The 15,001-nt window shown below is 41.4% G+C and overlaps 1 protein-coding gene across 2 annotated transcripts in view; it reads left to right on the top strand.

Annotated features, from left to right (window-relative positions):
• The window catches only part of adgb (androglobin), a 46,124-nt gene extending 31,700 nt beyond the window's left edge, over positions 1–14,424 (top strand). The window contains exons 28-35 of one of the 2 annotated variants that reach the window (XM_028605877.1): positions 772–872; positions 2,693–2,804; positions 5,185–5,345; positions 6,578–6,733; positions 6,899–6,989; positions 7,086–7,188; positions 11,115–11,298; positions 13,553–14,424. In XM_028605877.1, the coding sequence (XP_028461678.1) occupies positions 772–872; positions 2,693–2,804; positions 5,185–5,345; positions 6,578–6,733; positions 6,899–6,989; positions 7,086–7,188; positions 11,115–11,298; positions 13,553–13,756 (1,112 nt within the window). In that variant the 3' untranslated portion in view covers positions 13,757–14,424. Of the gene's footprint in view, positions 1–771; positions 936–2,692; positions 2,805–5,184; positions 5,346–6,577; positions 6,734–6,898; positions 6,990–7,085; positions 7,189–11,114; positions 11,299–13,552 lie in introns of both variants that reach the window. The other variant, XM_028605876.1, reaches the window with a different exon arrangement.
• The last annotated feature ends 577 nt before the right edge of the window (positions 14,425–15,001 follow it).

Here is a 15,001-nt window from a genome sequence, read left to right as displayed (position 1 = left end):
TAACACAGAAGTGCTTATAACTGTACATTACTACAGCTTTCACAACTGTTGATGCACGAGGCATCCATGTTGGATTTTTAGCTAGGGGTACTCAGTGATTGCCCGAGTTCTGAGCTCAGAAATCCAAGGTCAGGCGGCATGTTTCCGACTTTGACCTCGGAAAATCCGAGTACAAATGGAACACACTATTATTCATTTGCCTACCAGATGCCCACTTTAAAATGTTGTAAACGTTATTGTTTATTGCTCTGAGCATCATAAAAAAATCCCGTTGTATTGGGGTGGAGAAAAATCACAGAAATAGGTAACTATTCCAAATAAATGTGTAAATAACACTAATGGTTAGGTAGTCTTATTTTAGTTTTGGCTAAACTGAGCCTTTAAGTAATATTAAACTTTTGTATATGCTAGCCTGATCTACAGTAAAACACACAAGAGCTCTTCAAAAACCCACCTCTCTTGTGGCCAGGTTGAGTCAGTGGGTAGAGCAGGCGCACATGTACTTAGAGGTTTATGCCTCGACGCAGAGGTCCAAGGTTCGAGTCCAACCTGTGACGATTTCTTGCATGTCTTCCTTCTCTCTCTCCCCTTTCTCACCTAGCCGTTTTACATTTTTTAATTAAAGGCGAAAAAAAAAAAAAAAAAAACGCTCAAACTCTTTAGTCTACTTTTTTACTTGATGCTTCCACCAGTTACAAAAGCACAGATTGCTTACCACTCTCGTCTTCTCTTGGATTTTGGCTTAGTTTAACATCTCTCTTTCTGTCACAGCCCCCAGTTGCACAGATGAGAACAACCAGAACCAGAAGGGATCCCAATCCCAGGACAAGGGAGTCAAAGTGGTAGACACTCCCCAACAAATAGATGAGGAGGTGGGCACAGCTGGGAAATCAGACTCCTCGTGTGACCAGTCCAAGCCTCCCACAGAGACTTTGGTATCACTGACAACTGCCTGTGTTGTATCTGCTGTTGCTCGAACACTTTACAGATCTCACTTGCCGAAGCACACGAGCGTGCATCTCACTTATTCCTCTCTTGTCTTTCTCACCCACTTACTTGCTGCCTGTGTTGATCAATTTTTCACTGCCAGATACCCATACTTTACTTGCAGGCATGCACACGCACACACACACGCACGCACGCACGCACGCACACACACACACACACACACACACACACACACACACACACACACACACACACACACACACACACACACACACACATTAAAGCGATTTGGAATAAAAAAATTAAAAATCAATTGCTGACATTAGGAGAAACTCATAAGAGGTAAAAACAGAAGGGTATACATCAAAAGGGCAACACATCGGTGGTAGAAAGGTTTAAGAACGGGATCGAGAGCGGCTGCACACATTTGCGAGAGGAGAGCAGCAGAAAGTGGAGGGGTGGTTTTGTTGTTACTGTCCTTGTCAGGGAGTAGTGATTTGTGCATGATTTATGAGTGACTAGATTGTCTAAAGACCCCCCATCTAACAGACCTGTTGTCATAGTTTGATGATTGCCAAAGTATATAGTGCGAAACACACCACGCACCGATTGTACAGCGTGAACATGTCCATAAAACTACGAAAATCAAATGAAGTTTATTTGTTTTGCTATGGTTACTGTCTGTCAGTGATACCAGCGATACGTCTGGAGGACAACCAAACATTTTAATGTTCCCTCAGTAACTACTTACATCTCATAAATATCTACAATTAATTTGACATTTACGCAGTGGATTGAGCCATTAAACAACAAAAACATATCTTTTGTGCAATAGACCTATCAAAAAAGTTAGTTTTGGTCGCAACCTGCATGTGTTACAGTGACTTTTTAATACAAAGTCTCTTCAACAAAATAACCCAACCGTGTAGTGACATCAATAGCAATATAGTGACATCAATAACAATGAGACAGATTATGTCAGATCTCATTGATCAGATCAGCAGCAGGCCAGAATAAACAGCTATTCATCAGGACTAAGACCACTGATCAAGACTTAGAGCAACGGGTCAGTGATTAAAGGGCTGTTTTGCACCACAGGGACACACTCTAGCGATATAGATGCTCGGTAATGGTAAAGTAATGGTAAAGACTCCTATAGTGTAATCTGTTGGGGACTTAAATACATGAAATAAATGTTGTCAATGTGGCCTTCATTTTATTTATGGAGATGTACCATTATAGGAATTCATAACAACACAATCACTTGCTGCAAATTGTATATATTAGGCTCTATTACAACTATAAGCACAACATTGGACAAATGAATACAGTTTATGTGTCTAATTTTCTGTTTTTGTAGAAAATGTCTTAATCTATTAGTTTAAGTCTCACCTTGGGAGTTTTGAAATTCTGTCCTTTCTGTTCAGTGAGATGGATGGGGGAGTTGCCACCCCTGATATAAACTTGGCTAACACACCCTCTGCCTTGTTTCTCCCATTGTGCCAAGCATGTGCTTCTGTCAAAGTGCAGTTCTTTAAGATCTCTGCGTCTCTCTCTAAATCATCAGCATTAGTACAGTTCACAGCTACTGTATATGTTCACAAAATAGCATCCATCTTATGTTGGCTGTGCATATTATGGTGTTGTATGCCACGTGCTGTATAATGTTGTCTTTTTTTGTGATTCTGTCAATCACTTTGTGTGTTGGTTTTGTGCACTGACTTTGCTTGTCTGTGTTTTACAGGTTCATAAGTATGTGTTACAGGCAGAGGTGCTTTATAAAAGCTGGAATTTGGATGAATCTCAACTGGCTTTTGTCCATATGCTCAGAGACTTGGAGAAGAATGAAATGACAGGTGCATACATACATACATCACAAACCCAACATCAAACAGTCAGCTACACTCTCGCCCAAGTCGCCCAAGGGAAAGACGGGAAAAAAAGTCACAGTTTTTATTTTGCTCCCACATAAAAAAATGTTTTTGTCAATTTAGTAAAGTAACATGAATATTGATCTGAACTTCAAAATAAAGTATGCATTATCATGCAGGGTTCAGATATCTGCAATTATCCCTATAATGGGTCAGCATTTTTGTTTAACCATTTAAAAGTTGAATTCTAAATGTAAGCCCTGGGTTCTGAATGGATTTTCTGATATGGCCTTCATGTTTGTTTTTGCACAGCTTATTTTTGTGTTCGGTGTGAAATATTGCAGATACTAAGTAGGCAGTGTCGGGGGTTTGTTCTTTGCTTCCGCTAGCCAGAGGTCTGTTAATCACAAGCTTAATGAAAGCCAAATGAATGCAGCTGCTTTCGCAGATCACAGAGTGTGATTTCTTGTGCCCACTGGTCGTTGGCTGAGACAATAATCCTGTCCTCTGCCACCAACTCTTCTTCCCTGCCTTTAATCATGCTGGACAAATTGGATCAGTTGAAAAATCAGGGCTTTCAAATTTGTGGACGCTTCCTAAATATTCTGAGGAGATGAATTAATTGCGACACGGGTGGGTGTTGATGTGGAAGAGGTGCTGCATGGGTGACAATTTGCATGATTGCCTGAAGAGAGAGGCCAGCCTGCTGTCATTGAATTCTCATTCTCATGTCTCTGTGGCTACAGACAAAAGTGCCCGTATTTACCCATTCAGTTTGCATGGCATGAAATCTGAGGAGTGTGTGGGGGTGTGGGGGTGTGGGTGGGTGTGGGAGACAGTCCTAAACTAAAAAGCCAGATATCAGATGTATTTTGACTACAAAGGAAGACAATCCGCTGTTTACATATTTGCTAAAGTAATTGTCACGTGTAAGATGAGCAGTAATGATTAGTCACTGCTTAGATATGCTGTGTGTTATCATCTAGTAATTTGCATGTGCTTTCTGTTCATCGTACGTGAGCATGTTAAGGTTTTTTTCCCAACCAACGTTTGTTTGGGTTTGTCCATGTGTGTACATGTAGGCCAATGTCCACGCAAACCTCCTGTGGTTTTCCAATAAGCTTGTGAAAGTGGGTCAATGGGAAGTCAATTGAAGTTGGCTCTTGCCCCCTGGTGCCCTGGGAAATATCTTAGCAGGAAAGTGAATTAATTTCACCCAATTTAACTATGTCTCAGTGGTGAGGCTGTGCCCTTGATCATGCTCCCCACATGCTACATGGATACACTACATGCCACGCCAAGCTTTGAAATCGCTTTAACAAGCGGTTTAAAATGCTGCAGTCAAAATACTCTACTGCGCATGTTTAATGAATGCACATTTACCCATTTCGGCTTTAAACCCCAGTATATACTGTTAGAGCAGTCAGCAGCAGCTGTACATGCAGTTATGGCAGTAGTTTACAATCCCTTGCCAACCTTCTTAACATTTTCTTTATTGTGCTTTCAGGCTCTCCATGATTTAAAAAAAGAAGCTTTTTTGATACACTGTAAAGTTTAGCCAGCTGAAAATCAGTTTTCAATACATGTTTCAGCCTGAAATTACAAGATTTACAAGATTGATATTTCGATCCAATTGGAACATTGAATTTTTGTATAACTTGAGATAAGAGTAACTCAGTGAGCATGCTCCAAAGCTGTTTAGGCAGAATGGCAGCATGTCAGCTAAATGATGGATTATTATGCCTCTCTATTTCACACGAGTGAGACTCATAGTTAATGCTTCATCTAAGCTGGGGGTTGTGTTCACTTTCTCTATAAAGTGCAACAGTGCCATCTAGCACACATATGGCTAAACAACACATGCGGTGTTTGCCAACTTTGTAACACTCCCACTTTAATGGGATTTAAATGTAGAACAGCTGAGGTTTATTGTGAAGATGAACGTACTCTAATGGACATGGTATGTGTTTTAGTTTCACACTATAATTAAATTGATCTAAACATGGCAAAGGTTTTGGCAAAGAAATGTTAATTTTGCACAAATGTAAGGTATGTTTGAACACTCCTAAATGCTCTCAGGTATCCATATTTTCCATATGTTATTATTACTGACTGTAATGTTAAATACATTTACGGTATACTTATCAAAGACATGTACAACTTCAGAATACTAAGGCATGCTGAAAAAAATGAAAATGTTTAAAATCCCTTTTCAACTATAAAATATTTAATTAAATGATAATAGTAGTGCTTTTACATAACATAGTAATTAACGCCAAGTTGCCAGTATTGATCACATACACAGCTGATGTTGTAGATGTGATAGAAGAAGTGAATCTACCTAATCTCTGTTTGCAAAATGCAGCATACAAGCTTGAGGACTTGAACCGTTCTGCATCCACCACTGACACACTGCAGCATCGTGGGCACAAATCTGACATACCCAGAGCCAACCGCAAAGGGGAAGTTGACAAGGAGAAGGGGAAGCCAGCTGCCAACTCTAAATCTGGCTCCAGGCAGGAAACGGTAATACTTCACTATAGGACATATAACAACAAAACCCCACAACTGCAAATTAGTTATTTTATATACATATCACAATATGAACTCAGAGGTGAGTTGTTGCTGGATAATTCTTTAACTAAATACCAGTGGTCACTGGGCAGCCAAGGATACATCTGAAAAGCTTTTCATCATATCTGCCAAATTGCATTACCAAATAACTGTTGCGTTCCATTAGCTTTTATTGGATTGTATATTCTTATTAGATTGCAAGAGGCAATTGTATTACAGTGTTACATATGAAAACCATTCATTAAACGAGTTTTAGCCAGGCCAAATGCAACAGACCTATTCCCTCAAACTAAAGGTCATGCACGGCTTTTTTAATCTTTATGTAAGTACATTTTCCAAAGTCTATATTCCACAGTATCTCATGTTAAGCAAGGTACAGTGGTACTTGTAATGTAAAACTTAGTAAGAATTAGTAATATTAACCTTTTTCAGAGGAGGGTGTTGAGGCACTTCAGTTGAGTACACACTTAACTCCTCTTCACAGATTCCCATCCACATATAATGAGATTGTTAAACGCAGTCCTGACATTGCTTTTATAATTGCATTTATTTATTTGTTTTATCAGGCAGATCAGATTTACATATTTTATTGACTAATGTCAACCGACTTGGCTAACAAAGAGAGCCTGGCATTAACCGAATCCCACAACTGCCAGGATGACTTGCGTGTATTTACACTAAATAATAGATACTTATCACACACTATAATCTTGTGGTGTATAATTTTCAGTACAGTATAATGGTCTCGGTTTGGTAGTCAGAAACACAGCTGCTTGAAAAATCTCTGATCCACGGAATAAGTGTCTTTTGTTCTCTACTGCACTACGTGTCAAATCCTGAAGACAATGAAATTTGAAAGGCAGATTTTCAGAAAAGTGGTCCCCATCAATAAATATACATTTTGAATATTGTTTTCCGCATTGGCAGCAGCACATAGTTCAAGGTAGAGGAAATAATGATCTGTAAATAAAAGAACTAAAAATGATCTGTCATTTAGGATGAAGACAAGACAGCTAAACAGGACACATAATCCGGGCTGGCTGTGACTGACTGTTTGAGTGCCGGCTCGGTGAAAGATACATCCTCATAATGTATGGTGACCTTAAACTGGGATGTTTGTGTGCTTGAGCATGTGCAATATGTTTTCGTCTGTGTGTGCTTTGTGTGTGTACATGTTTGTGCAGAGCCTTGACCTGACTAAGGCGAACTGGACCCTGCGTGTGGTCAGTGACAAGAGCAAAACAGAGAGCATTGAGGTGATGAAGGACACGGAGAGAATGGACCAGATTAAAGCCATTAAAAAAGCCTGGGAAATGGCTGAACCAGGCCGCTGTGCTAAGGTAACCCAGAAGTTGTGATTTAATCTAATTACTTTGCAGTTAAAGTCCTTTTTAATGAAGTGTTTCCAAAATTATCTGTTGTAGCAATGTGAAAGGTATGATTTAGAAAATGTCTTTAAATACTATTGCACTATGCACACTGCAGACAGAATGTATGTCTTTTAGGCTTTAGAGTCTCGTCTCAAGTTTCTGAACCAACTCCAACATCAAGCAGGCGATGAAACTGCCACAGATGGCACAGAGAGCAGACAGCCAGGTACCATACTCCTCATACACACACTTGCATATTAATTGTATCTGGGCACTTTCTCTTTCCACTACTTGAGACATTTTCTGATTGATTCGTTGACAGCTGCTTTCAGATCTGATCCTGGCATTGCTCTCAGTCCATTTAATCCACAGCTGACCGATGCCTCATGCTCCCATTCTCCCATGGACTACACTCCCTTCATCAGGTGCTCTGCCGCTCTTACACTGCTCTTTTTTTTCCGCCTTGATAGGACAGCTAGGTGAGAAAGGGGAGAGAGAGGGGGAATACATGCAGGACATCGTCACAGGTCGGATTCAAATCCTGGACCTCTGCGTTGAGGCATAAACCTCTCAGTATGTGCGCCTGCTCTACCCACCGAGCCAACCCGGCCACAAAATTATTATTATTATAAGACAGCACAAGTCTAAATGATGATTAAAGCAGATAGTAGCCGTCACGCCATAATTTGTTAACATAGTTATATAGTCACATTGCAGAAGTATCACTATGGTTGGTTGTGTATTGCGCTGTAACAGTTGTCTGTTCTAACACATTCATATGTGTACTTAGAGGGCAGCAATGTAGAATAATACATACTTTAAACAACCAAGACAGACTCATCCTTTTTTCCCTCTTGAAGTATGCAGTCCAGTTGCCTAATGTAGTTGTTGGATCACTTTTCTTATCTAGCTTTGTGTGCCTGAATTAAGTCTTAGCTGTGAGGCCTGGTTGCACTAGGGGATTGTGCATGTGTATTTTGAGTATGCATGTTGCTATGTTGGTGGACATACCAGCATCTGTATCCTCAGCAGATTGGTCTGCAGGACATTGCTAGTGATTTCATGTGTTTATGACCGTTGCTCCCATTGGTGCTGTGAACAGCAGTGTTACAAAGCTGTACACTTTGACTGGCCTGAAAGGGAAATGACTCCAGAGGACAGTGATTTATACTAGTGATTTATACTATGTAATGTATAGACATTTAAGGGGAGGCTAAGTGGAGAAAAAGACACACAATATGTAAAAAGATTATCAAATGAAACAATCTGCCTCCAAATCAAATATTCTCCATAAACTGTTCTACTCTGGTACTCAAATTTGGCAATTTTATAATCATGAATATCTCTAATATCACTACGCAGTTAGTTTCAGCACCTCTGAGTATTCTATGTGTAAAGTGTCAACTTTGGAGTTGTGTCGGCGTCAGTGCTCTCAAGGGAAAAGTCTCCCTCAACAGTTTCCCATTGCTCTCCCTCACATCACCTCTCAATTAAAGTTTTTCAATTCAGTTTTATTTATAGTGTCAATTCACAACAGGAGTTATCTCAGGACACTTTACAGATAGAGCAGGTCTAGACCACACTTTATAATTTAAAAAGAGCCAACAATTTCCCCCCCAAGAACAAGCATCTCCCCTCCTCCCTCCATCCATCTCTCCCTCTGTCCGTCCCTCTCCATGATAAATGAGATGACATTTGGATCTGTTAATTAGAGAGCTATTTTAGGACCCCAATGAGCTCGTTGCTCCAATGAGATGTGCCCCTCTTCCATCACCTCTCCATCCTTTCCTGGTGTGGGTGCGTGTGTGCGCACGTGTGCGTTCGTTCGTTCGTGCGTTCATGCGTGTGTCCGCACCTGTGTCCGTGTCCAGCTGCTAATGGCTGCTGACAGTTTGGCCTGCAATCCGAGCCGAGAGAGAGAGAGAGATCCTGAGGTGTAGTCTATTAGAGGTGTCTGCAAAACACCTCTTTCTCACAAAGGTGCACCACAGGACACAAAATGGATTCACAGTCATGCACACACACTCATGCATGCCATCTTTATAACATTTGCACACATGTTGTTAAAGAGGTTGAACAGGGCAGTTTTCATTAAACCAAATGAACTCCCATCATCACCTCCACTGGCCTACCCTCATCCATTTAGGTCATCTTATAGGAAATAGGCAGCCATATTTAGCACTTTTAACTATCTTTGAATTCCTCCCTGTGTGTGTGTGTGTGTGTGTGTGTGTGTGTGTGTGTGTGTGTGTGTGTGTGTGTGTGTGTGTGTGTGTGTGTGTGTGTGTGTGTGTGTGTGTGTGCGCGTGCTGCAGAGGGCTACCCCCAGTTATTTATTTTTCTCAAACACACAAAAGGCTGACAAAAGTCTTCACTCGTTCATTCCATGTATGTCTCCTCTTTCCACACACACACAAATACCTGTTATTTAAATTAAACATCAAAAGGAAAAATAAAACAAATACGGTGGTTACAACCAGAACCAAATACACCTCTCAGATATCAATCTGGATATACAACTTGGGATATGAGATAAGGCCTGGGACTCCCTATCTCTGCATTTATCTCCCACATTTTCATTTAAAGTTATCCTACCTTTGTCAACATTGTTTTTTGTCCCATCTCACAAAATAGCCTGTTCAATTTGGTAGAATGTAATAATATTTTCTATAGCTTGAGCTGATGATAGTTGTTTATATTGTACAGTGAGGAAAATAAGTATTTGAACACCCTGCTATTTTGCAAGTTCTCCCACTTGGAAATCATGGAGGCGTCTGAAATTGTCATCGTAAGTGCATGTCCACTGTGAGAGACATAATCTAAAAAATAAAATCCAGAAATCACAATATATGATTTTTTAACTATTTATTTGTATGATACAGCTGCAAATAAGTATTTGAACACCTGTCTATCAGCTAGAATTCTGACCCTCAAAGACCTGTTAGTCTGCCTTTAAAATGTCCACCTCCACTCCATTTATTATCCTAAATTAGATGCACCTGTTTGAGGTTGTTAGCTGCATAAAGACACCTGTCCACCCCATACAATCAGTAAGAATCCAACTACTAACATGGCCAAGACCAAAGAGCTGTCCAAAGACACTAGAGACAAAATTGTACACCTCCACAAGGCTGGAAAGGGCTACGGGGAAATTGCCAAGCAGCTTGGTGAAAAAAGGTCCACTGTTGGAGCAATCATTAGAAGAAGCTAAACATGACTGTCAATCTCCCTCGGTCTGGGGCTCCATGCAAGATCTCACCTCGTGGGGTCTCAATGATCCTAAGAAAGGTGAGAAATCAGCCCAGAACTACACGGGAGGAGCTGGTCAATGACCTAAAAAGAGCTGGGACCACCGTTTCCAAGGTTACTGTTGGTAATACACTAAGACGTCATGGTTTGAAATCATGCATGGCACGGAAGGTTCCCCTGCTTAAACCAGCACATGTCAAGGCCCGTCTTAAGTTTGCCAATGACCATTTGGATGATCCAGAGGAGTCATGGGAGAAAGTCGTGGTCAGATGAGACCAAAATAGAACTTTTTGGTCATAATTCCACTAACCGTGTTTGGAGGAAGAAGAATGATGAGTACCATCCCAAGAACACCATCCCTACTGTGAAGCATGGGGGTGGTAGCATCATGCTTTGGGGGTGTTTTTCTGCACATGGGACAGGGCGACTGCACTGTATTAAGGAGAGGATGACCGGGGCCATGTATTGCGAGATTTTGGGGAACAACCTACCTTCCCTCAGTTAGAGCATTGAAGATGGGTCGAGGCTGGGTCTTCCATGACAATGACCTGAATCACACAGCCAGGATAACCAAGGAGTGGCTCTGTAAGAAGCATATCAAGGTTCTGGTGTGGCCTAGCCAGTCTCCAGACCTAAACCCAATAGAGAATCTTTGGAGGTAGCTCAAACTCTGTGTTTCTCAGCGACAGCCCAGAAACCTGACTGATCTAGAGAAGATCTGTGTGGAGGAGTGGGCCAAAATCCCTCCTGCAGTGTGTGCAAACCTGGTGAAAAACGTTTGACCTCTGTACTTGCAAACAAAGGCTACTGTACCAAATATTAACATTGATTTTCTCAGGTGTTCAAATACTTATTTGCAGCTGTATCATACAAATAAATAGTTAAAAAAATCATACATTGTGATTTCTGGATTTGTTTTTTTAGATTATGTCTCTCACAGTGGACTTGCACCTACGATGACAATTTCAGACCCCTCCATGATTTCTAAGTGGGAGAACTTGCAAAATAGCAGGGTGTTCAAATACTTATTTTCCTCACTGTATATCTGATCCTCCTAACATACTGTATACACATTGTATCAAGTCCTTGTGTATGTCCGTAGACGCCAAAAGGATTTTCCAGTGCTGATGGACTCTCAGATAGAGGAGATCCGGCTGAGGGAGCGCCTAGAAAAGATCCAGACTTACCGGTTGGTCCGAGACAATGTGCTGGAGCATCAGAAGCAGCAGGAGCTCAACAGGAAGGAGCTAATGAGACACCAGCTGGAGATGTATGAGAACATTCAGGTCAGTTGAGACAGAGAGAGGACATGTGATATGTCTAAAGGTGAAGATGTAGACAGTAATAATAACCTTCCTCCACAGCACCGCGGAGTAGGGTCTGGCGAATCCACACAGCATTCTGGGATGGGAGAAAAAGGTGCTTTGGTTTATTGGCATTTCTTTAAACCAATCACAATCATCAGAGCAACGGCGCCTCAGCAAAATAGCCTCGGGAAGGAACTTGTTTTGGTGGAACGTGTACGTTCAAAAGTTGTTTTAGTTGTGCAACAGAAAAGTCAGATTGGACGGATAGTCTAGCTAGCTGTCTGGATTTACCCTGCAGAGATCTGAGGAGCCAATAACCATAGTCCTCATAAATTGACCGGAGTTTAAAATGCCAACACAAAGAAAGCGGAAGGTACCGGACATCCGGCTGAATTGAAAGACATCTGGCGGAATTTCCGGCGAGAAGTGGAACATCGTTGATATAGACAAGTGTTGGGGACCAAGAAGCTGGTTAAACAGTGATTTGGCTCAGATTGAGCTGACGGCAGAGATACAGGGAAGGCAAGACAAAGGATCTTGGCCTACATGTGAATCCCAAAGCCAGTTTCACCAAACTCCTACAGGCAGAGTCGCCAAAATGGAGAATCTACCTTCACCACATGCTAGGCAAGGCAGACTGGTGGTGAGACAAAGAACTGCTTCACACTTATGACAAAGTTGCAGTTTTCCCATTGGCTGTCGGGCCTTTGAATGCACCACCCCGCCACTAGGAGGCGGAGGAAGGCTAAAAGCTGTCCGCGTTTGTGTTTCTTCGTTTTCCACGGTGACCCAGGTTGCTGACAGGAAGCACTAGTCCGGACTAGCTAGCCAGCATCACCTCGCTGGTCGAGTTTTGAGCTGGGACAACTTTATATCGGTCTGATATACAAAGGGGATCCGAGGAAATACTGGCCGAGTATTCCCTCATCTGCAGCGGGTTTAATCAGCCTGGATTCAAGAAAAGGACGGCGTTCTGTTTCTTGCTTGTCGACCTGGATCACGTATCGTCCCTTGCTCTGGACGAAACGGATCGTTAACCTCTGGCGAGAGATTAACTGACAAACAACGCGCACAGTAAGGCTGTACACAGTTCTGGGCAGACGTTAGAACTAGTGCGTTTTGGTTTGTTTATTAATGAGCAAAGGGTTCGCTACCGCTTGTGCCATTAATGTGATCTGATTGTAGTCATGTAATGGTCCATATATGATTATTAATCTGTTTTCTGTGAATGTATCAATAGATCACGATACCGTTGATTTTGTTGTGTTAAGTAGCTGGGTATAACTGTAATCGCTACCTGCTAAATCACTCCTTTCACGGAGTTTAGTTACTGTCCGCGAGATAATCGCGGTGAATCAGCTGTTAGCCACTGGAGTGGTTATAATGACCAAAGTTTCCCTCGGTAAATCAAAAGTCTCAGTCTGTCCTAACTACACGTGGGGTCCAGACCTGGGTGGCTGAGGGAGCTGGCCATTATCGATAACTAAGATCAGAGTGTTTTCCTCCTTTTTATTCTGTTCCTTTTACTAACACACGGACACAAGCTAGCCGAGCTAACGCTGCTAGTTTAACCACGTGGGGTTGCCTGGCAACCCCCACTTTACCTGTTCAACCCCTCCTCGTGCACCCAGCACCACTATCGCCCTCTTGAGGCTAAATAGTTTTGTGCAGCTCACAGGAGTAGCCATTTTTGGAGTTGTTTTTGTGTTAGAACTACACTTCGACACCGCCCCTCCTCTTTCACTCACTCTCTCACACACACACGGACACGTGTCCATGCTGCCTTGTTTTGCTTTGTTTTTGGTTGTGATATTGTAAAAAGGTATAGAAGTTTATTATTGAAGGATTATTGATTAGCTACTGATAATTGTGAAGTTAATAAATCTTATTATACTTAATTAGCAGTTGCTTGTGATTATTTGAGTACTTGTTGTAGTAATTGCTCGCTAAAAAGGTCCGTGCTCAAAATCACCCCTTCCTTTGTTTCCTTTTAAAGGATTTTCACAGAAATGAAACTGTTCCAGTTTGATTATTGGTCCCTGACTCGCAGGGTGGTGCCCCGTTTTGATTGTTTGTTGATTTGATACAGTTATTAATAACCATATTCATAAATTTATTAATATTGATAAAACATCTTTTGATGATTTGCCAATGGTCAAATCTGTACCCTATGGGAATCCAACACTAGTCATTCTTTAACTTCTTTCTCTTTACCTCTCTGTCTTGTCTCCAGGCAGCCTTGTGGCAGCGGCGTAAGAAATTCCTTGATGCTTGCGAGGCATTTAGAAACCGTCAGCTGACGGCCACAAAAAAGGAACTGGATGAGAAACAAGCTCTGGAGGAGGTCCAGCAGCCACTTGTAGAAAAAATGATCTCCACCTCTGCTCCCACCCAGCAGCCCACCAAAGGTCCCAAGAGTGCTGTCAAGAAGAAATGATGGTCATTGGCACTAAGTTCCAGTTTCTGTTCCCCTCAGCTGACTCTTCTCCACAAGTCTGTTTAAACACTGAAGAATCTTCATTTAATCACATCGTATGCTTGATGATATAATACCTGACCAAAAGATTGTTGCTGCACCTGATTCAGAGATGAATGCTTTTGCCTCTTGCTTGTCTTTTTACTCTATTGAAACATGAAACTAAGGACTAAAAAATTAGTTTGTTAATGTTTGTAATGATTTTTGTTTTCTACCAAATATGTTCATACCTTCATTTTTACTGTATTTTCTATCATTTTTATTGTCATAGCACACATCTATATCCTTAATCTTTCATTTATAACCTGTATTAACAGAGCCACTGTTGACCCACAAAAGCAATCTTTATAGCTATTGTTTATTTCCATTTAAAATGTATAGAATATAATAAACCTTACTGGCTTTGTGCATTGTTCATTGCACTGAGAATGTCAAGCCATCTCACTTGCAATGCATGGCTTTGACTTTTTGATGCCCAGAATGCCTGATTATATTCCACAAATCTTTTTGTTTTCTTTAAGGTCACTGTATTGACTGTACGACTCAAAGCGAGTTGGATACAGCTAACCACCCACAGGCTGTATGTAGGAGTGGTACTGATTCATTAATAAATATTCCTGCTGATTGAAGCCCACACGGGTCCATTCCTACAAGACAAAGTGTTTGGTAGGTGCAACATGGCTACTATCGATTACCATGATCCTTAAGGTTGAAGTGAATATATTTCAAAACAGATGGTTAGGTTTCTAATACGCATACCGGTTGATCAATCCGGTGTTTCTTTGTCAAATGAATTTGACATAGTTAAGTTAGTGCCCTTTATTTTAGCTTAGTATTCTGAGTGTATCTAGTTGCTCTCCATCCCTCAGAGAGGCAGCTGGCCAACGGAGGAATGGGAATCTAAATTGGAAATGAAAGGGAAGAGGCTGCCATCTAGTGGCTTTGGACACAAATACATTTTCATTACCATGCCTGCACTATGCTGTTTTCATAGATGACAATAATGAATAGTTCAATTTTGTGCTGCTGCATGAAGGAAATTATTATTTTGCTGTGTGTGTTGAAGTGTGTAGATGTGCGTGCGTGTACAAGATAGCAGGGTGAGAGGAATTATTTGTGCCTGCTTGTACTGTATGTGTGTGCATGCGCAAAGTCATCCTGCAGTAATCCACTCCTGCTCTATAGTGTTTGTACTCTGCTGCTGAC

This window comes from Perca flavescens, chromosome 18 (genome assembly GCF_004354835.1).
Source record: "Perca flavescens isolate YP-PL-M2 chromosome 18, PFLA_1.0, whole genome shotgun sequence".
Taxonomy (NCBI): domain Eukaryota; kingdom Metazoa; phylum Chordata; class Actinopteri; order Perciformes; family Percidae; genus Perca; species Perca flavescens.
The sequence above is the reverse complement of the archived record's forward strand: the minus strand, read 5'-3'. Positions and strand labels throughout refer to the sequence as shown.